Source organism: Ursus americanus, chromosome 29, assembly GCF_024610735.1.
Source record: "Ursus americanus isolate L20-20 chromosome 29, mUrsAme1.1.p, whole genome shotgun sequence".
Lineage (NCBI taxonomy): Eukaryota > Metazoa > Chordata > Mammalia > Carnivora > Ursidae > Ursus > Ursus americanus.
In genome coordinates this window covers 8,693,425-8,716,653 of record NC_142155.1, presented here as the reverse complement: position 1 = coordinate 8,716,653, position 23,229 = coordinate 8,693,425, and the positions used below count along the sequence as shown (strand labels likewise).

The following is a 23,229-nucleotide window of genomic DNA, read 5'->3' as shown; positions in this document are numbered from 1 at the left end:
AAGCAAAACCACACTTGAAAGGATGCATGAAAGGCCTTCAAATAGGGTCAATGAGTAAAAGTCACTACTATGGGTGCATATTCACCTTCTCACTGCCAGCTAGAACCATATCTCCCTCCTGTAGCCTTTTTCTTAAAATAACACCAACTCTGTAACAGGGAAAACATGGATATGTTGTAGAAAAAGGTCCTGAACCAGCCACAGACTCCTTCATTAATCTGCCATCGTTATAATCATTACTGTGGCCTGTAGGGAAAAGTGCCTACACAGGAGTCACTGAAGTCTCCCACACATAGAACATTCTATTCAGAAGCCTTACAGAGACTTTCAGATTACTCAAAAACTTACTGGTATGTTCTTTGACAGAGACTCCCGGTCCCTCGAGATTAGGTGTCTGCACAAAAGCAGTGACGCCATAATCAGAGTCTGGTGAGAGGCCAGTAAAGCAGTGACTGGTTTCTGATCCACGCACTGTGATTTCTTGTCCTCTGGTTCCTGATTATTAGAAAGAGAAATACCACTGTCATCATCAATTATATTTAAAGACATTTTTATATATCATTTCATAGGCAAAATGGCATCTCCTTTACTGAAGTTTAAAATGTTGCTACTATGTGCTCCAGTTCTTTTTAGTATTTTTTTCTTTTCTTTTCTTTCTTTTTTTTTTTTTTGGCACACGTACCATCTGCGGGGCTTAGTTTTAGCCTGTAGGAGGTGGCTGCCCGGTGAGGTGACCATCTAACACAGAATGTATCCCACCCAACCTGGTAAGTTTTCAGATCTGTCACATTTAAATACACTACAAAATAAAGAAAAAAAGAAATAGATTTACTTTGCAAATAAAGACAAAAAAAGCATACTTTTAATCATAACACAATTTTAAAACTTCCACTGTGGCTGGAAAAAAAATGCCTAAATTCTTAGTAGGTCTCCTTGTAAGAAACTTACATGAAATATACATGAAAATGTGGTGCCGCTAAAACAGACCTCTCTTTCTATCTCTAATTTTCAAAGGAAAGACATTCTATATAGTTCTACTGGACACTACAAATAACAAATGCGTCTCATGTAAAATAATAAGAAACTTTTCCAAAGGGCTCTTCTAAATCCTTAAATAGTTATTCAGTACCTGTTGACAAAAAGATCTATCTTTGGGCTGAGTCAGTAATCACGGCATTTCTGTGAAAACTTTCAATTAAATCAATGCATTTAGGTAACAGATGTTTCAACATCATATGTCAAAAAAACTACATAGCATTCCAAATCTAATTTTACAACTAATTCAAGGATAAAAACGTAATTTCTATACTTTTTGTCTTTCAACATTCAAAATATATTTCATCACATACATTTTTGTATACTCAATTATATTCCTTATATATTTGTTTGGCTGGACAAGAAAGAGCCACTTACTTAACGCTGAGGAAACATGCATATGTTAAGAAGAAATAAAATTAAAACAGGCTGACCTTGCAATTTGTACTACATTTTTCTTACAACCATGAAAAAGATACGTGACTCACAGGTAGTGCCTTGATCCGTCAGGGGGACACTGAGTCCAGAATCATACTGAGCATAAACATCCACGTCATAGGTGGTGCTAGGATTGAGATTGTGTAACGTGTATGATGTCATTTCTCCAACAAAAACTTCCATGGGCTCATTGGAACCTTTAATAACAATCACAAAAAGACATAGAAATATTCCACTCCTAGTCTCAAATTTTCCTTTAAATCAAATAACTTATACTCAAATGATAGTATGAACACCATCGATTCCACAGCCCATCATGCACTTGTTACTGTGCCATACATTCCATTATATGGTGAATACGAAGCTATAAGCAGAGACTCAATTCTTCACCTCTTACTCTCAAAGCGTACATAGCACAGTACCTAGAAAGTAGTAGATATGTTATCAATGTTCCTTTAATGAATAAATTCAATCATATATTCAACTACCCTAAACCCTCAAGCCTCTTCTCTAAGCCCCACTTTGGCAACTTTGCACATAGTAGGTGCTCAATTAACATTTTTCCAATTTGTTGTAGAGATGATTTAAGAACTTCTGTCTTGGTCCTCGTCCCACGAGTTTGGTTACTGAATGTCTTCAGTTACCAACACCTCCTCCACCTTTCAGCTATCTCTCTTAAGGCCCATGTTTTCTCTCTCTTGTCCTCTCTTCTTAATCTCTTCCTAGCTCACACCCTCTCTGGGTGCATGGAAGAGACCCTGGCAAATTTGGTACGAAGAATATTTTTCTTCCATTTCGCTAAACATATGGACAGAACACAGAAACAAAGATAGCAAATCAGTTAATCAAGGTGATATCCATTTAAGTGCAAATGTCAATAGGAAGTTGAAAGCAAGCCTGGCAGGAATAAACTAAAATGCATATGCCCAAAATGGAATAACACCTTGACATAATGGGAAAATATAAAAGTTTATATTGATTAAATACGCATTATTTCACAATCATAATAACATACAGAATGTCTGGACACAGATTCCACTAGCGTAATTTTATGAACCAGGCCAAAGTTTTTAATCATGCAATTTGATGAGAGTCTCATCTACACCCATAGTAACAATGACACTTTGGACTATTGGCTTAGAACATTATTTCCAAAAATATTGCCTCTAGTGGGAGAGGAGGTGACAACCGAACTATCAAGAGAATCTAATGAGCTCCCTCATAAACAAACAACTCTCTAATGCATTTTATGATAATAAAGGTGCTTCCTTACCCACTGGCTTATACACAATTTTGTATCCAAGAACCGGAGAGGGTGAAGGATCCCAGGATACTCTGAATCTCGTGTACCATTCATCAGAGATGTGTATGTTTTGAGGTGAAAGCAGTCCCACTGGAAGCAAATATTGGCACACATCACTGACTTGACACACAAGGACAGCACAGAACTTTATGAGTACTGATTATGAGCACTGATAGCACGGTCCCATGAGAATAATTTAATAAAATCCTATAATGCCCTCATCCAGAAAGCAATCTAAAAGTTTTGAAATGTTCAACAGAAAGCTTAGCAGTTGTCCAAATTCGAACAGCAACTCAAATGGACTCAGGAACTGATGAGTCCCAGAGCTCGTAGGTTATATAATGCAGAATTACAGAAACTACGAGAGATCTCATACCATTTTTAAGCATGTTATAGATTACAGATTGTTAGAGCCAAAAAGCAATTTGGAAATTGCCTAGTCCCACCACCTTATCACATAAATAAGATTTGATTTGCCCAAGACCACACAGCTAGACCGAAATGATGTTCATTCCCAGCACCCTTCTATCCTCCCCCAGCATAACCTAGAGCAAATCCTCAAGCCTCCGCAAGTACTGCCTCCAGCTCCACACCCCGTAAACCAATGCTATCAGGCAGCACGCTGGGTGATATAGCATTACACAAATAAAGAATTCAACTTAAAAACTTTTTTTACAAGAGAAACTGGAAATGGCTTGGCACATCCTGGAAAATTCAAGTCTCGTAAAGATTATTTTAATGTATTTTGATAAGCACAAAATTCTAAAACATGCCATTTCCCCCAGAAAAGTACCAAAATATATTGTAAAACCTAAGGGAATGTGAAAAATGAAAAGTTGTTCAATTTAAATAATCTTGACTCACTAAACTGAGTCTCCACTGACTCAGTCCTGTAGACAATAAGTATCAATAAATATATAAATTTCTGGCCTTGAGAGACTAAGCTGAAACAAATCTAGTCATGCTTTTCTCCTGGGAACTTTCAAATGTCACCTCTCCCAAATTCCGTAATGTCAAGATTGTTTAAGCACCAAAGGAGTTTGGGCAACTGAGTGTAACAAGGAACCTGGAATCATTTACTTAAGTGGATTTTTGTGGGATGAAGTGTAAAGAGGAACACCAATATTGACCAGTAACAACTCAGACCTATAGCCCAGCCTGCCTTTGTGCTGAACCGGTGACTTTCAATCTTGGCTATACACTAGAGCATAAGCGGATCCAGGCCACACCTCAGACCGGTTCCATTAGTATCTCTGGGGGTGGTACCCAGGCACAAGCGTGTTTTAAAGCTCTTCAGGTGATTTCAATGAGCAACCAACTTGGAGAACCTTTGCTCTAACCAATAAGAAATTGACCCCTGGGGCGCCTGGGTGGCACAGTGGTTAAGCGTCTGCCTTCGGCTCAGGGCGTGATCCCAGCGTTCTGGGATCGAGCCCCACATCAGGCTCCTCCGCTATGAGCCTGCTTCTTCCTCTCCCACTCCCCCTTGCTTGTGTTCCCTCTCTCGCTGGCTGTCTCTATCTCTGTCGAATAAATAAATAAAATCTTTAAAATAAATAAATAAGAAATTGACCCCTATGTAAGGTAGAAAGGGGCCCGAACACTGTAATTTTCTGTAAATTACTTAGTACAATAGAAAGAAATTGAAAAATTTGTAAAGACAGAAGACAACCGCTAATCATCTTGCTTCTCTATTTACGACTTAAGATTCTATCAGGATAGTGTTTTTTGCTGATACTACATGGACTGAGTTAACAGCTACCACACACACTAAAACATTATTCAGAGAATATGCAATGGTTTTTCAAAGGAGAAACAAAACTATCTCAAGCAAAGCAGAATACACAGATTTTTGTCTCCTTTTTCTTCTTTAAGAAGTGGACTTTTAAAAAGTTAAAATACAAATTCTGTTCCAATATCATTTTTGCCAAAATTCAATGTTTAATGTAAATGTTAATTCAGTATTAATATAGTATTTGGGATGCATTGGTAAAGGCAAAGTTGAAGATTATAAAAGGGATAAGACATTTACCAGTTCTTCCATTCCCTGTTAGATGGCCGCCATCTCCGTCTTCATAAACAGCAATAACAGTAATTTTATATGGAGTATCAGGTTGCAGCGGCTGCAGCATCACATTATTCCTTCTGCCTGGGACTGTGGTCTGTAGGGAAGTTAAATTACAAATTAATTATCAGCCAGAGGCCTTCCAGATCAAAAGACAACAAGTTTTATGTATTTCTATAAATAGCAATGGTTCCTTCATGTTTTGCTTCTGCTGCACAATGCTCATGTCCAGGTCTACACTGCCTCTGTGCACCGTGCAAGAATGGTCTGAGAGTCAGAGAGAGCTGAGCTTGAATCCCAGGTCAGCCACTTACCAGCCTTGTGACTTAGCGTCTCTGGAGGAAATTATGAGGACGAAAGGTAAGAACACACAGCACCTCAGTACACATTCCTGACTACTGCAGCACTCAGCGGCCCTATGTTTGTCTCCACCTCCCATCTGTGTGTTACATTTTCATGTATTCCTGCAATAAATATGCACCATGCAGCCACTGTGGGCCAGGTGTGGTGATCGCTGCTGCGAATGCATTGGTGGGCAAACATGGACTCCGAGCCTGCCCTCAGGAATAGCAACTTGGCTGATACTAATCAGGTGGAAAAGATGAAAAACAGGAAATGGAAAATACATTCAACTACCTCCGTGATGAGGAAGTGAACCAGATAAATCTCTCAACCTCTCTTCCAACCCTATGCTTTACTTCTACAAACAACATGCATCACTTATGCCAGCGATTCCCAGCATAGAGTCCCCTGATTACAAATGGTGAATTGGGGGAAGAAGTTATATTTTTAATGTTTTCAGAAAGTGGGGGAAGTCAAGTACTCGTCCCTGGCAAAGCTGAAAAAACACTAAAGCGCCAGCTTCTTTCCTTTGGCAAACCAAGTGTGGTAATACTGTTTATTTCATTTTGATCAGAAACTCTAAATGACAATTACACGTGTTTCTGATGAATAAAAATGTGGGTTTGAATTGAAGCTTAACATATCAAGTTCAAATAGATGAAGTATAACATGGGGATAACAAAGGGGCAATGATCCAAGAGGGTCTGTGGCAAAATGTTTGCAAACGACAGACCTAAATGCCTTACTATCAAGATTTTGTGTAATCTTCTACTGACCTATCACTTCAATTAATCAGTACACTTTTTAAAGAGTGGTGAGTTTTTCCATCCATAACAAATGGATATGCCTGGTGAGGGCTATGAGGAAACTACAAGAAACCTAAATCTGGTTCTCCAGAGATAGTATGACACACAAGAAGTTTGAAATTAATATAAGAGCGTGTATATTCCAAAACCAAAGTGTGATGAAAAATGTTAAATTTAAAGAAAAGAGACATCAGTTAGCACTTGAATACTTGTATACCTGGTAGAGAAATTTGATTTAAAGAAAGGAGAAGATTTGGGTGGTCACATCTTTTGAACATTAAGTAGCTCAGAATATTAGTTATCATGTCTCACTAGACTCAGTTCCTATGAATAAAATTAGGTGGCTAGAAATATGCATTTCATGCACTAAGACAATTTTTCAGTCTTTAGAACAGAAATGAGCCCAAAGACATTGATTCTCTGTAATGTGGGAGGCCACATTAGACGCATTTGGGTGTTCCCAATATCGTGTCAGAGGAAGACACATCAAATGTGACTATCACACAATTACTCACTGCAATCACAGTACACTCCCAAAGAAAGAAGCTTAATTTCAACTTCCAGCCAGGTAAGAGATTACAAAATGCTTGACTAAATGAGAAGTGGACTCACATATTCATCAATGGGATCTCCAACAGTGGGAGAATAAATGATCCTGTATTGCTGAACTGGCCCATCGGCATGATCCCAGGATACAGAGAGGCTATTGGTTGTCTCCCCAAAGACTCTCATATTTCTTGGTCCACTTCGTGGTACTAAATAAATAAAAATACAATCAAGTTAGTTGCCTGCCTGTGAGCGCGGTGGACATGGGGGTGGCCGGGGGCGGGGGGGCAGGTAATAAAAGAATTCTACCCAGGTCAGATTAAAGAAGTTATTTGTGGGAGTTTCACATTCACCAGGATGTTTACTCCCTTATGATAAAATATAGACTTCCTCTGGTTTTTCTGCAAAACCATAAATAATAGCAATTGCTACATTTCGGAGCTACGGTTATGTGCTGAACTTTCAGTGACACTGAGCTAGGTTTGAGCCTAAATATACCGACTAGGAGAGAAAAGGATTATTTTAAACTACTATAACCACCTCCTGTTTAATGAAACATAGAGGCCAAGCCCTCACATTTCTAAAGTGCCCCTTTGGTGACAAGACTCACTGCAGGGCAGAAGAGGAAAACCTCTCCTTAAGTCCCAGATGAGAAAATGGGCGACTGCAGTTCACTCAGCACTGAGGGCAGTCACGGGCCCAGAGCCTCAGCCTGGAATCTGAATGTGGGGATGCCCAGGCAGAACAGCATGCTCAGGCCTACGCTCGCCTGTGCAGAGGTGGAGAAAGTTCTCACCACCTCTCACTCACCACCCATCTCCCACTTCTCACTCACTCAGACAAGCCCTGCCAACTGAGTTACAAGGGAATGGGGTGGAGAAAGGATTTCTGCCTCACGCGTTCGGCCCTGGCCAGGGCTGGGATTCCCCTCTCCATCCGAGTAGAGAGCTACAATGTTCACAGAATAGGGTGTGTCGGGAATCAGCCGCTCCAGGTGCACTGTGCGCGAGTTTCCTGGCACCACAATCTGGAGAGAAGGAAATGCCAAATTCTGCTGGACAGCAACTCAAATGCTTATCAAGTCTTCTATTAGTCAACATAGTAACATTTATAATAAAAAACTGAGCCTAGGCACGTCAGAAGCTAACTACTATGACTCCTCATGAGATCTGACAAAGCCACACTGTGAGATACAATTTATCCTCAGAAATTCCCTGTCCCAAAAAAAAGTGAGTTCATACTTACTGAGCTAATAAACATATTAAGTTACCCTTAGTAGCTTCAATTATCTCTCATTTATGTTTATAGCGAAGATTCTCAAATACAACACCTGGGGCTCATGGTAGTTACCTACAGAGTATCCCGAATGTTAGACACACATAAGAGAAGGGATCCCCCACACATGCTAGTCAAGAAGAGAGTCTGTGTTAAAATAGCCACTCCACAAATGGATACGGGCAATGTTGTCTGAATAAGTCCTACCATACACAGGGACAGGCAAATCATTTATCTTTGTTTGCCACCATTGTCCATTTTTATAAAGACATAAATTAGTCTATCGATTTACTTTCCCTCAGGTGTTATGATACTATGCTTATTCAAATTAGTAACTTCTCATTCCTACATTATCAATCTACTTATAAAGCTGAATAGTACTGTTAATTGAAAATACACTGGACAATTTGTAAGAGCTAATGAAAGCAAACGTTAAGATGTTTTCATAACGGAGCCATTTCTATGTTACAACCAACCCCATATCGACAAGGTCTATCAATGATTTGCATTTACTACTGGGCTTTTTAACTCATATAGCTAATTTATATTTTCCCAAAATTCATTTTTGCTAACTAACCCTGCAGTTATTTACACCTGCCTTAAATCATTAGGAGCAACCATAAAAGCATTACTCATTGTCATGTCTGTGGTTGGCATTCTCACAGGCCAGCAAACAAGACACAAACACAAGAGTACGTTCATCAGGAAAGGACGTTTCCATGAGACTGGGGTCCGCACTGACAACTGACTTGCTGCTCTGGCCCAGCAGCCATGGCAGGAGGCGCAGGGGACTCTACACAATTCTTGGACTGAACTCTAAGAGGACAAAATTACTTACAGATTCGGAGGGTCTCGTGCCAGCCACAGGAGAATACACGATGCGATACTGCTGCACAGGCCCAGGCGCAGGGTCCCAGCGGACATCAAGGCTGTTTGGTGTCGGATTATACACGTGGACATTCCTTGCCAGCCCTCTCACCACTGAGGAAAGAAAAGCCGCACATATTTTCTGAAGTCTGTTTATATATGTCGAGCTTTCATGACCACTTCTCTAGGACTTACACCCTGTAACAGGATAAAACACTGTCCTCCTTCCATTTCTGATTATCTATACACAAAAGCAGATTAAAACACTCCAAATCCAAATTTAGTCTAAGTTAGCCAATTATGGCCTTTGTCTATATGGAAGCAAAGTTGTTGCCAATAAAAACAAGCTAGTAAAAGTAGTAGTACTGGGCTGGCCATAAAAGGACAAGGGTTACAGGACAAGAGACTGGAAAAGAAGCTTTGGTTTTCCGACACAGATAATGGAGAGATAGAGAAAAGGAATTTTACAGTGTCTGCCTTCTAAGTAGAAACTGACAACAGCTATGAAGCCCATCTAATTCAGTCAGCTGGTTTCAGTCATTCATTCTTTCATTCATTCCTTCTTCATTCAAGAAATAGTTACTGATGTGTTGTGTGATTAAAAGGCAAAAGGAGGAAGAAATAGAACATACACTCAGTTCTCCATTAACTGCCCCAAGCGGGACTTAGAAAAACATACAAATTAAATCCGTGTGTTAACCCCGAAGTCTACTTGAGCCAACAACATCATCTTTCTAGAGCACTAATCTCTTACCAAAAGAAGCCACCCATACTTGCTTCCTTTTAGCCATCAACATGTATATTTTTAAAGCCAAAGAAATTATTTATTCGCATGCACAAAACCCTGTAAGCAATACTATGAACAGTAAAACTGCTATAAACTGGTTTTTCAAGATGTCAATGTCAAATGAAAGCCCGCAGAATTTTGATGACCAAAAGCACTTCATCAGCAAACCAGAGAAATGTGTGATCAAGTAATGTGACAAACAATTCACACTCTGAAAGCCAATTACAAAGCACTGCTTCACACAAATGTATAAAGCACAAAGCAAAGCAAAATGAGCTTTTGTCAGTGAAAGAGAATGACTGAAATAGCAGACTGATGATCATATGCACGTTCATAAATCCTCATAGTATCATTTCAGAAGAAAAACGCCATCATAAATGTGTTATTTCAGACATCAAAGTGTTAACAGTTGTTGGTATTTGGAAGATAACCCATGGGTAATTGGTATATATTTATTTTATCATTCAGAATTTTCCAAATTTTCTTAATGGGTCTATGTGGCCTTTATAATGAAAAGCAAAATTTATAATGAAAAAGCCAAATTTTTCTTCCTTCTCAACTTACATGTCCTTCCAGTATCTGATGTGCGTCCTCCATCACCTTCAGTATAAACAGGAACTACTGTAACAGTGTATGGGGTATCTGGCTGCAGATTCCTAAGAATGGCGTAATTGGTATTCCCAGGGATTGGTACCTAGACATTTTAATAAACACAAAGCACTTGAAAAACTTGTAAAAGAAATAATACCTCAAACAATATAATACTCAAAATACTAACTCAAGACCAAGTCAAGAAACAACTTCTGTAATATTGGGATATAAAGATGTGCCTCGTATGAACTGTTACAAGAGGTTATAAAGACTTCTCTAGACCCCTACGCTCACTCTAGGATCCCCCTTTAGAAATTCTGGAAATGATTACTTCCTCCAGCTCAATCCCCTACAACCCCCCCATCACCCTGGCACTAAGGCAACAATCTATTACCCTCCATCAAGTTCTAATAAATGAATATGAACTTTTTCAGCACTAAAGCAAATTGGGTAACATTTTTAGCTTGGCTTTTAAATCATTCAGCTACAGTTTAAATAAACATGAAATTTTCACTACAGGACATAATTACCATTTCCTCTGGACCACCTGCTGTTGGTGCATAGAAGAGCTTGTACTGACGAGGGTTTCCCTCCGCATGGTCCCAGCGAACATTCAAGGTGCTGGTAGAAGGGTCATACACTCTGAGATTCCTCACGGTATTCAGAGGTTCTGCAATGCACAGAAATCACCTGACACTATGTTCCTAACAACCAAGCACACTCAAAATGCAGGTTCCTTGATATTTCCGGGGTACCTCGAACAGGGCAGGGACCCCACAGTGGACCCCCTACAAATATTTGTTGAGGTACTGAATAAATAAAAGAATGTCTGTGGTAATCTGATACACATGTCTCCTCTCCACAAGATATTTTGGTCCCAGGGTGTTTTGCTTTGGTTTTTTTGTTTTTTGTTTTTTTAATCCTAGAAAGTAATAAATGTCTTTCTCCATAAACAGAGACCGGTAACTCTGAGCAAGGATATTAAAAGCAATTAACATCATTTTTTAAATACGTTAAAATTTGATTAGCAAAACTGTGTCACCCCAGTGTTTCTAGGTAAAGATGGGATTCTGTGGTAGCTATTAAAGAAGCTACGGGAGTCTGGTACTTACTGGTCTTGCCTCTTCCTGTCATCCGACCTCCTTCACCATCAGGATACAGGGAGGACACAGTGATGGTATAAGGAGTGTCGGGCTTCAGTTTCTGCAGGACCACACTGTTCTGCCGCCCCCCAATTGTGGTCTGGAGCAAAACAAGGGTAAGTGTTAGCCTTGTTCTCTCCATCTCACTGATCTGTTAGAGAAAGCTCTTTCTACAAGGGAGCTGTTTGAGACCCTGGCCAAAATCTGGCAACACATACCACACTGAAGGTTTAAAATATATCTTATGGTATAATTTTAAATGTAAAATATGCACCTTAAATCATAAAAGGCATTCTAAGCCTTAAACTGATGACCTCAAAAAGATATTCCAACTTGCTCACCGCCAGCGTAGCAAAATTTCATCCAAAACACATTTCACAGATCTCTTCCCCCAAAAGGCATTAATCATAAGTGAGCTACAAAAGAGCTTTAAGATAGCAAAGAACTGCCAAATATTAGAGAGTCCACACCATTTGCTATTATTTTTACTTTTTTACAGTGGTTTTTATTTGCTTTAGGAAACACATTAAGATGATTCAGCAAAAGATCTAAAACTTTTCCCCCCCAAACTGCCATTCTAACAGCATTAGCTGTGCAAACTACGTGACTGGACCCTTTGCCAGACCATTCTCAGGCCGGGGTTCCCAGCCATCTCTGTGATTCCAGCCTTGCAGTATGAAGCTTTTCAATTTCCTCCAATTACAGAGTTTGAAATTTTTTATTCATTGCTTAAGGTGATCTAGCTATCTTGTTGAAAGAAAATTTGTATGATTTGTTAACAGTCTAACAAATTCAAATACTTATGTGATACTAATTAAAATCATATGAAAATGGCACGTTGCCCATGAAGAGTACACATCTGGAAGCTGGATGCACTAGTACAGTCCAGATGTTTCCAACTTACCACCCATCAACTCTTTGAGTTCCAGAGAAAACCTCAGTGAAACACTGTACGCATCCTCAATATGAGCAAATTAAACAACAGTGGCTAATTTTGCTAAATTGAATATTTAACATTATGAGAGAAAAGTATCAATATCCGTACAAGCCATTCGATATTTAACAAATCTGAAGGCATCCACTTAGTAGAACTATCCCTATGAGTAAGCAGAGGGCTGTCTACCTACTTCTTCTGTCCAACTCTCCAAAATAATTCTAATAAAAGTGATTCATTACTTTATTCCAAGGACTAGCAGTAAAGTGCAAATATCCCTAAGAATAACAAACCTCAAGGAATTATCAGCTAATGCTTTCTAGAGGGTGAGTTTATGAGACTCCTTCAAGTTAAAACAAACCGCTGTGAGACAGTAAAGACACAAAGGACAGCAGTTGGAGGGTCACTGTCACCAAGAAGGGAAATGCTGAAGACAAGTCTCACCTGCTTTACAGTTTTACCTGGCCTAGCATAAGCAAAAGAAGTTCTGCTTCTGACATGGAAATATCAGTTCACCAAATGTGTCTTATCTTATTTCCTACAAAAGCCAGTTGACTACAGTTGGTATTTAGTTTATTTTCGGTAACCTTTTTAATTAGACAAAGTTTCTATCCAAAAATACCATCTAAGACTAATTGTACGGAAACCTCAAAAGATCAACTCAAAAGTCACACTGAGGATGGGAGAGTTTCTGGTTCAGCTAAGCCCACTTAATATGCAATATCAGAAACCTTTAACCACGGCCAGCATCCACCCCTGCTAACATCTCTAAACTGGGAAGAGGTAGAACCCATTTGCTGGAGCTCAGCAAGTCAGGTGACTAATTGATAATAACTCATATCTCTAAGACTATGTGAGGAATTACTATAGTCCAAAGCATGTTAACAAAATACTGGACCTTACCAAAAGAGGCATTTGAAATAAATCAGGAAGCATCCCTCCTGGTGTAAAAAATCATGGTGCTTCCTGACCTATGACCATATACGTGCAGTTCTAGTCACACATTTCACAAAGCAAAGCTGGAGAAGGTTCAAAAACAAACAACTAACGTAAGCAAGGTGAATGGACTAGGACTCTCCTAAACCAGGGAAGACCAGAAAAATAAAGAAGATGAAGGCAATTGACAGTCATACCATCTTTCTCAGAAACCTCTATTTGGATAAATATAAAAATGATAAACAGTATGAATTAGGTGAACAGCCACCTAGATCTGGAAACTCCAGATACAAGAGATCCTTTATGACATGCCACAACTGGAAAATTACAATAACAGAAATTTGGCAAACTTACAGTATTTGATTAAGTTAGAGAGATATGGATGAAAAATCTAAAGACCAAAAAAATCTAGAAATCTTCATAGATAATCCAGCCCTAGCAGTTTTTAAGGGAAATGTGCATGTATGAGGCACATGCCTGATGCTGTGGGCCTACCTTCCATGAAAAGCAACTTTCATCCCCCATGAGATTGTCCACTGAGTTCCCATCAGGAATGGAGTCAAATAACTCCATTTATTATGGTAAATTTTGCATCTCTCAAAGTTATGACTGACTATACATTGCAGGGGGGGAAGGAGTTTGAGGAGAAAAGGTAGAATTTGTCCAAGTTATATATATATATATATTTTTTTTTTTTTCAAAAAAATTACCGTTTGCTCATTGCCCTCTCCTGTTGAAGGCTGGTAAGTGATTCTGTATTTCTGCACACGACCGCTGGCAGGATCCCACTTAACAGTCAAGCTGTTAGAGGTTGCGTTGTACACCTGAAGGTTTCGTGGGCCACTTTTTGGAGCTGAAAAATGATTGTTGAGAAACAGAGTAAGCTCATAGAATGAGGCCTCTTCCCAAAATGAACACCATTCACAAGAAAATCAGTATACTTGTAGGTTTAGGACTAAACCTCATGATAAATGATGGTCATGGAATCTTAAATGACGCCTTAACAAATGGCAGTAAAGCAACGTTTTTTCAAGAAAGGTTTAAAAGAAGGTCCCAGTTGATGCCTTCCAATTTAAAAGCAGAAAAACCATTTACAAGGGTTTTTGTGGTATTTTCCATTCATTCACTTGTTAATTCGCTCATTCATTCATTCATTTGGTCATTCATACGGCTCAGCAAATTAAACTCTTACCTTGTGTTGTTAAGGGTATCAAACGTGCTAAAATAAAAAAAAAACAGAATTTGGGAAATATTACTAATATAGCTATAGCTCTTTTTTTAAATTAACTTCAAAATAACAATGTCCTATTGGAAAGCTGAACACCTACGTGTGCGCTCACTGCCAGTCAGGTCATCGCTTTCTGACTCATCAGGATAAATGGCAGTAACAGAAACTTCATAGAGAGTGTTCGGGTTCAGGTTTTCAAACACCAAAGTATTTTCATCTCCATTTAAGATGGTCTTAGTGAAAGAGAAAAAAAAAACCCACACAAAATTAAGTCACCATGTCTATCACACTCTCAATGGCAGTTTGTTGACATTATTTAGCCAGATGTTCTTCTGCCTTTGATGTATGCCAGGAGCTCAAATGTCACTAATAGGAAAGGATGCTTTTCAGGAAATAGAGGTAATACATATTTCCAATAAGATTCCTTGTCACGAAATAAGATTTTTTTTAAAAAGGAAGGAAGGAAGGGAGGAGGGAAGGAGAGGAGAAAGGAAGGAAGGAGGGAAGGAGAGGAGGAGGAGGAAGGAAGGAAGGAAAGGACACAGGGAAGGAGGGAGGAAGGAAGAGAATTAACTCTACCTCCATCTTATCTGAGCTTCCAAAAGGCGCCCAGGTTATCCTGTAGAGGGACACATCCGAAGCTCCATGATCCCAAGTCCCTCGGAAGCTCTCTGGTGTTACTTCGGTAATCCTTAGGTTTGTTGGGGCTGGCACAGTGCCTATCATGAGATAAAGCAGGACTAAGTTTCTGAACAAGCAATATAATAAAACCACCTTGTTTTATTTTCATGAACATGAGGAAACAGGCTAAAAATATTGTTTAGAACCAAGTATCTTACCAATTCAGTTCATAGTCTTTTTTCCTGATTTTTTTCTCTACTACATCTGTTATGCTTGTGCAAAGCTGTCAGTCCACTCATATGCACCAATTTTCACATCCAGACACTACCCTACCAAGTAAGAACTGACGCCAAGAAAGCAAGTGAGATTGCTAAGAGGGACCACATGGTAAGAAAGTAGCAGAAGTAGAACTGTCTGATGTTAAGGAGTAGGCTGTGCCATTTGACAAGAGGCTCTGATCAGGTAGAGACAGCTAGGTATGAAAGGAGAAGTTTTGAGCCTCTAGTGAGGGAGTTACAGAACAGGAAGTAAAAGTCCCAGATTTGTATTGATCCCACCAATAGCTCACTAGATGAGGCAGGGCAAGTCATTTTAAAATCTCTAGACCTGTGCTGTCTACTATCAGAGTCACTAGCCATATTCAGCTACTGAGTACTTGAAATATGGCTAGTCCAAATTGAGATACACGCTAAGTATAAAATTAAAGCACACTGGATTTCAAGGAATTATTATGGAAAAAAATTATGTGAAATATCTTAACAATTATTCTGCTGATACATGTTGAAATGATAATATTTTTGATATATTGGGTTGAATATAATACATTATCAAAATCAGTTTCTTCTCTTTTTACTTTTTCAATTGTGGGTACTAGAAAATTTTGAATTACATAAGTAGCTCCCATTATATTTCTTCAGAACACTGCGGGCTCTAGACCTTAACTTCTTAACCACTATTCGAGTAGGAAATTATGCACTGAGCACGGTGCCAGGCACTGGAGATGCAAAGCTGTACAGAGTAAGTATGTCTCTGCCTTCACTGGGGGAGAGAAAGGGGAAAGCAGAATAGATAGGAAAAAACCAACAAGCAATCATAATTGGCTTAAATACTATGGAAGTACCCTGAGAGGGAAAGAAACAGACATCTCTGGAAGCAGCAACAGATGGAGGTGAGGAGGAGCCTGCCTAGGCTGCCCTGCATCTCCCCTGCCTCTCCACTGTGCAAGCTTCCCCTTTACCTGACATCCGACAGCGTGCAATGTGAGCGCCACTTACCTCACCTTCCCTACACCATCCCATGTGTTGTCAATTAATTTTTCTTATCTCCATAATGGAATCATGAACTAGTAAGCACAAAGATACTTACATTTTTTTTATCCCCGATAGCACTTCATACATAGTAAAATCTCAAAAAATATTTGATAACACAACTTTCCCAGAGAAAATGTCCAACATGCATCAAGAATATACTTCCTCTCCATTGCCCCCCACACTGCATACACGTGCACAGCCACACACACAAAACACACACATATACACACCAGTTAAGTATCTGGAAGATGAATTAATGACAGTGGTTGATAGAATAATAGGAGGACAAAAATTACCATAAAAGGAATGGACATGTTGAATCACTATATTGTGTACTTAAAAGCAATGTAACACCATATGTTAACTATAGTGGAATTAGAATAAAATTAAATTAAAATAAAAAACCTAATTGAAAAATAAAAATAAAAAATAAATAAACTAAAAGAATGGACATGAAGGTAGAAGACGGGAAGAAAATAAGTGAAAAGCAATCTGTGAATTCAAACATTAAATACTCAAATAAAAAAAAAATAGCACCAAGAAACAAAATGACCCAATAAGTTCAGTTACACAGTCACGTAATGTCGTTTCTCAATTATCAGTGAAGCATGATCACAACTTACGGGTAGTTTCCTGAGCAGTCACTGGGGGAGACTCTCCCTCGTCATACACTGCAGAAACGCCTACTGTGTACAGGGTTTGTGATAAGAGGTCTTTGAGAGGGGTGCTGGTCCGTGACCTGTCTACCTCTACCTGTAATAGAGCAGTGGAACTATTTTTATGAAGGGTCTAGAGTTAACATCTCTGTTGTTTACTGCACAAGAGCATAAGAATTATGCTACAAAAAATAGCAATGTTTTCTAATATGCATAAGAGTCCAGGAACTGGAGACAGTTTAAATGCTTCCAAAGTGGGAAAATGTATGTAGTAGAGCTCTGTCTGAATGCTAGGGTTCGGTAAATAATGACTTCTTACAGATTCAAACAACCTAATCATTTTTCACTGACAGTTTCCCTGTTTCCCTTTGTATACACTGCCTGATTTCTCTCAGGAATATTCTCCTGTGCATTATCTCATTTGCTGTGCACAAGAGCCCTGTGAGACCCACTGGTCATTGTGCCTCTTTTGAAATTGAAGCCCAGAATGAAATGAATGTGTGGATGTGTATAAATCAGCTTTGGTAATAATCCAGCTGACCCGCACAATCAATAACTAGGGACTTACAGGAATTATTTCTATCTTCCAAAAACGTCTCTGAGATTCTGACATTAATACGCCCCCAAGCACACATTAGTTTTAAACCCATTCTCTAGTGAAAGCACTCAATTTGCTCCCACTTTGAATTAGGTTGTCATGGAAACAGATCTCTGCCCCAACATCATCTCAAAAATGCTCATGGCCAAAGGGACACTCGTTTAAGAATCCATTTATTTACCCATTCTCTCAGTCCTGCTCCATTGTCCTATCTTCCTATTATCTGACAAACTCCCTTCTTCTTTCCTGCACCCCTTACTAGCTTTTATTTTTAGACACATTATTATATGATTTTTTAAATAATTCATAGAATGCAGAGCACCATAAAATGAGAAGGAAGTACTATCTGTATTCTATGACTCTTTGTCCACTAAGGAATGATGATTTTGAGATTAGTATCACAGAAGAAAACATTTCTAAAATAAATGCAACACAATCCAATATATTATTGATATTCAAAAATTGCTCTACTAATATAACAAGCTTTCAACACTATATTAATGTAGTGACAGATATTCAAAACATGCTATCCTCTGTACTTGTTTGGGTTCTGTTGTTAAACCTACTAGGAAAACAAGTATTTCCAAATCCATTTTAATCTTCAACCTACCTCTTTGACATCGTCTTCTGGTGTTTTGTAGCGAACGATATATTTACGCACTTTTCCAGGCACGGGTTCCCATAAGACATTCATGGTGCTGTGAGTCACGTCTCTGAGTCTCAGATCTCGAGGTTTGGGTAAAGGCACTGGAAATGCACGAGAAATGAGATCCAGATGTGGCTCTCAACCACAAAGCTCTAAAGCATTCACACAAGCTTTCAAGGAGTTGTTTAGAGAAAATTAACAGTGTGCAGCAAAATAACTTTAAACAAATAGCTCTGATGATAAAAGTATGATGATTCTACCAGGTAGAGCTCAATTCCTCTTAAGAAGGATTTTTTTAAAATATGAGAAGTTGAAATTTTTATTACAATTCTAATTTCTCCTTTATATGTAAACTTCCACTCTATTTTCATAAGGTCTTACTTGCTGCTCAGCTATAGTAAATCATAAGTCACCACAAATGTACAGCTCGTGTTTCTTTCTCAGATATTTAAATCAGTTAAGCTAGAAAACAAAATCGAAAGAGTTATGCTCTCTTAAGAATGCAAAATGATAGAAAAACAAAGGGCTATGAGAGTGAAGAATGAAGATGGGGCAAAATTAAGCACCCAATAACTTAAAAGAAAATCCACAGGGGCCTAAACAGTTACAAGAAAATCCAAATGATAAATTTTTGCCGAGTCAAAGACTTACCTTAAAAAGAACAGAGGTGAGGATAACTAACAAAGAAATTTTCTTTTGTTACATGAGACAGATCTCACTTTTTAACTGCCCGTTGACCAATTTCATTTTGTCTCTCATTTCAACTCTGCATCTCTCCTCCTGAATGTCTCCCTCCACCTCCATGATTCTGCACCTTTATCCCTTCAATGTTTTTGTCTTTTGGCATCTCTCTGTGGCCTCCCTTCCTTCACCGGGGCAGTCAACTCCATATCAAATCCATGACCACACTTGCCTTTCATCCCACTATGACTCTTGGGTCTTCTCTCCCAGCACTTCGAGGACACATGTCTCCATCCCTAGTTGGCTTCCCACTCTTTCCATCTGCCACTACCCCATTTCTACAAAACCACCAGCTCCAGACAGGGTCTAATATATAAAAAGTGATTATTTGTTGTCAATGAATTTATATTGTCCTGCCCTTCAGGGGCTCTTTCTCTTTTCTGCCTTATCATGCTTCTCAGTCCCTCTTCTCCCTTGAAGATTCCTACCGTCTTCTTAATTTCCTTAGAAATGTGGGCTGAGCCTCAAATTTAAGCCAAGTCATTTATCTCATCATGACCTCAACAAGCATAAAACAAAACTTCCAGCCAGGAAAGGCAAGGGTCGTAGGTACAATCCTTGTCACTTTTCAAGAAAAAGCACCTAAATGCCAGTGAAACAAACTGAAACCACAAAAGGGATTAATCAACACACACAGAAGAAGTGCAAACCACAAAGGAGTTCACTTGCTCTACACTGCCTGGTATTACCTAGTGGTGCATTCCCAATACCTAGCATGGTGACTGAAGTATAACAGACAATATGTTTTTAGATTGAGTAAACTGATTAACTCACTTAATTGAAACAGACTTTTCTATATGTGCCATAAAGAACCTACTTCAACAAAAACTTGGAACATCTTAATCCTAAGTCTAGTATCTTCCTCCAAAATTACACTCAGCCAACATTCCCTTCTCACTAGTGTTATATACCCTACTTCATAGATCTACAACAACGTCAACTTTAAGATGCACCACTATTTTATGTTCTATTCCCTGACTGACACTTGGCCAAAAGTACACCATCAATTGTAAGAAACATTTCAATATCAACTATATTCAATTTGGGAAAAAAAAATACATCCTAGGATCAATTTAAGATGCTGCCGTAAGTCTAGAGTTAATTTTAATTCTCAAATTTGATCGCTCTAAGGAATAACCCTGTAACTTGTGCATAAATTATCAAATTATTGATAGCATCGTTGGGTGAAAGAAAAATCCTAGTGAACATTATGTTTACAGCAATAAAGAAAGAAAGAACACTGGCAATATCTTACACGTGACTTCTCGAGCAGTGACAGGTTCACTAGTGAGGTCGTGCAAGGCAGCCTGGACTGTAACTGCATACTCAGTGTTGGGAAAAAGATCAGTCAGTTCCACATCATTCACTGTTGGCCCCACGCGCATCTGCATATGGACATGTCAAAAGGAAATAAGACATTCAAATCAAACGTTTCAACTTACTGCAGATAGCAAATTACAATCTATTTGTAACCACTAGATTATAACACAGCTTTTCTTTTTCATCTCTCTGACATGAATTTCCTTCTTCATGCCAATGTTTTTTAAAATGTGTCACAGGTCCCAAGTCTAATTTTCTATTTTTCTGTTTTGCATGTAAAGTTATAAATGAGTTCATAAGTAACTGCAATTTAATGCGGACTCTAAAACTATAAAGTCTCAGAAAGACCCAGTGATAAAGAAACAAATATTTCCCACCTCTTTGGGTTTTCTTGGTTCTGTGGCGTTGGTGGGTTCATACGACAAGGTGTAGCCAGTAGCCCCTCCCACTGGCTGCCATTGCACATGCATGGTGGTAGGGCTAACATCATAAATATTCATGCTGACCACAGGGACCGGTACTGTTGGAATGTAAAGGCAGACATCAGTCTAATTCCTGTCATTCTACTAATTTTTTAATTATTTTTTACTTAATAAGTGATATTTATGTATGCTAAATAGAGAATGAGTTGCTGTGAGAAGTCAGTGAGAGTCAATAGAATTCTTTCCTCTCCCCTGAAAAAGCCAATCTCATTGTTCATTGTCATCTCATACTCAGGACTGCAAGTTACAACTATTTCATTGGGGCAGAAAGTTTAAATTTCAACTGGCATCCCAATGAATCTATATGGGAGCCAAAATATATACCAACTTCCTGAGATTTCAATCTCTTTTTCTGGAACATCTTTACGTCAACTATTTTCAATCTTCAATCATAGAATTTCATACATAAATAAGCAGCACAGTATTTTACTTCATCTTTCATAAAAAAATAAATGTAACTGAGAGTGCCATACATTACTAACTGGAACTTAGGGGATTCATGGGCTTTTTAAAGATAGGCTCATGAGGCATAGTAAAAGATTTACAGTCTCCTCTTCATTTAATACCCATATGGCTTGGTATATATTGTCCAAAGACTGAGTTTAAAGTTTTAAGGAATTAGCAGATTAATCTTGCTCATTTTGAAATATATTATTTCCCACCTCCTATGGTGCCATATGAAGGTTAGTAAGAGAAAAGATGGAGGAGGGGTTCAAGATGGCAGCATAAGAACTCTGAAATCACTTCCTCCCATGGATAAAATACATTTATAGCTACATATGAAATCATATCCTCTGAAAAGGACCTGAGAACTAGATGAACAAAGAAAAAAGAGACATATCAAGCAGATAGGAGATGTAGAAACTCAAGCTTGCCTGGGACCCCACCCCAAGCATGATGACCCACAATTGGGAAGGAATTCCCAAATTATGGAACTTTCCCTCAAGAAGTGAAAGGAGTGTGCCCCACATCAAGCTCCTTAATCTTTGAGTCCAGCACATGAAAGAGAAGCCCCTAAAGATTCCTCACTTTGAAAATCAACAGGGGTGAAGTCCAGGGGAAGCATAAAACTATAGGAAATAGATAACCTGCTCTCAAAGGGCTCACACACAGACCCACTTGCCCTGAGATCCACCATAAAAGCAACAGTTTGGAAAGTGCCTAGATCATAAGTGAGGCAGACCTGCTTACAATTCTTAAAGCAGCTGCCAGAGAGGCAGGAACCTGTAATGACTTTCTCTATGGAGAGAACCACTGGCAGGTACCATTTTTGCAATCTCATTCTAACTTGCTATTAACAGAGCTGGAAGCACCATTTTTGGTGTTCTCCCTCGTGTCTGCTAGCACTGGTGTGCATGTTACATGCTCCACTTATCCCAGCAGCAGTCACACCACAACCAGGCTGGATGAGTGCCCCACATCCCACCTACCCTGCACCACAGCTGTGGCCCCACCACAACCAGCAAGTGCACACAGTCCACACAAGAGATGTCCCTTGGGTGTCTGGCTCTGGAGCCCAGGGGAAACTGCACTCTGGACCCCATAGATCATCACCTCACAAGATCACTCCTTCAAGACTGGGAGAGGTAGCAGTTTTGCCTGATACATACACACAGAAAATCAGACAAAATGAGGAAACAGAGGACTATATTCCAAACCAAAGAACAGGACAAATTCCCAGAAATAAGATGTTTTTCCCCAGAAAAAGATTTTAATGAAATGAAGACAGCAACCTACTCAATAAAGAGTTCAAAGTAATGGTCATAAAGATGTTCACCGAACTCAGGAGAAGAATGAATGAACAGTGAGAACTTCAACAAACAGATAGAAATTAGAAGAAAATATGAAACAGAAATTATAACTGAAATGAAAAATATACTAGAGGGGTTCAATAGCAGAATGGATGAAGTAGAAGCCCAAATCAGTGGGCTGGAAGACAAAGCAATGGATCTCAACCACACAGAGCAACAAAATGAGAAAGAATTTTAAAAAGTAAGGATACCTAAAGGGACCTTTAGGACAACATCAAATGGAATAATATTTGCATTATAAAGGTCCTAGAAGGGGAAGGGAGAGAAAGAACCAGAAAAATTATTCGAAGAAACAATGCCTAAAAACTTCCCTTATCTGGGGAAGAAAACAGACATTTGGGTTCAGGAAGTCCAGAGAACTCTAAATAAGATGAACCCAAAGAGAACCACACCAAGGCACATTATAATTAAAATGGTACAAGTTAAGAATAAAGAGAGAATCTTAAAATAACTAGAGAAAAACAATTTATTCCATACAAGGAAACCCTGCAAGGCTATCAGAGATTTTTCAGCAGAAATTTTACAGACCAGAAGGGTCATGACATATTCAAAGTGCTGAGAGGAAAAATTTTCCAACCAAGAATTCCCTACCCCGCAAGATTATCATTCAGAATTGAAGTAGAGATTAAGAGTTTTCCGGATAAGCAAAGCTAATACATCCCCTCTAAACTCACCTCATAAGAAATGTTAAAGGGATTTCTCTATACTGAAAAGACAATAATTAATAGGAATAAAATATATGAAAGTAA

General features: G+C 38.8%; 1 protein-coding gene across 3 annotated transcripts in view; it reads right to left on the bottom strand.

The window, feature by feature from the left end:
• The window catches only part of COL12A1 (collagen type XII alpha 1 chain), a 114,797-nt gene that overhangs the window by 38,065 nt on the left and 53,503 nt on the right, over positions 1-23,229 (bottom strand). For all 3 annotated transcript variants that reach the window (XM_045803810.2, XM_045803819.2, XM_045803826.2), the window contains 19 exons: positions 20,565-20,707; positions 20,123-20,252; positions 18,091-18,227; positions 16,850-16,979; positions 14,875-15,014; positions 14,396-14,528; positions 14,260-14,286; positions 13,778-13,920; positions 11,168-11,297; positions 10,586-10,725; positions 10,029-10,158; positions 8,649-8,791; positions 7,433-7,562; positions 6,602-6,744; positions 4,809-4,938; positions 2,747-2,866; positions 1,524-1,670; positions 683-799; positions 349-495 (listed from right to left, as the gene is read on the bottom strand). In XM_045803810.2, the coding sequence (XP_045659766.2) occupies positions 349-495; positions 683-799; positions 1,524-1,670; positions 2,747-2,866; positions 4,809-4,938; positions 6,602-6,744; positions 7,433-7,562; positions 8,649-8,791; positions 10,029-10,158; positions 10,586-10,725; positions 11,168-11,297; positions 13,778-13,920; positions 14,260-14,286; positions 14,396-14,528; positions 14,875-15,014; positions 16,850-16,979; positions 18,091-18,227; positions 20,123-20,252; positions 20,565-20,707 (2,460 nt within the window). The remainder of the gene's footprint in view (positions 1-348; positions 496-682; positions 800-1,523; positions 1,671-2,746; positions 2,867-4,808; positions 4,939-6,601; positions 6,745-7,432; positions 7,563-8,648; positions 8,792-10,028; positions 10,159-10,585; positions 10,726-11,167; positions 11,298-13,777; positions 13,921-14,259; positions 14,287-14,395; positions 14,529-14,874; positions 15,015-16,849; positions 16,980-18,090; positions 18,228-20,122; positions 20,253-20,564; positions 20,708-23,229) is intronic.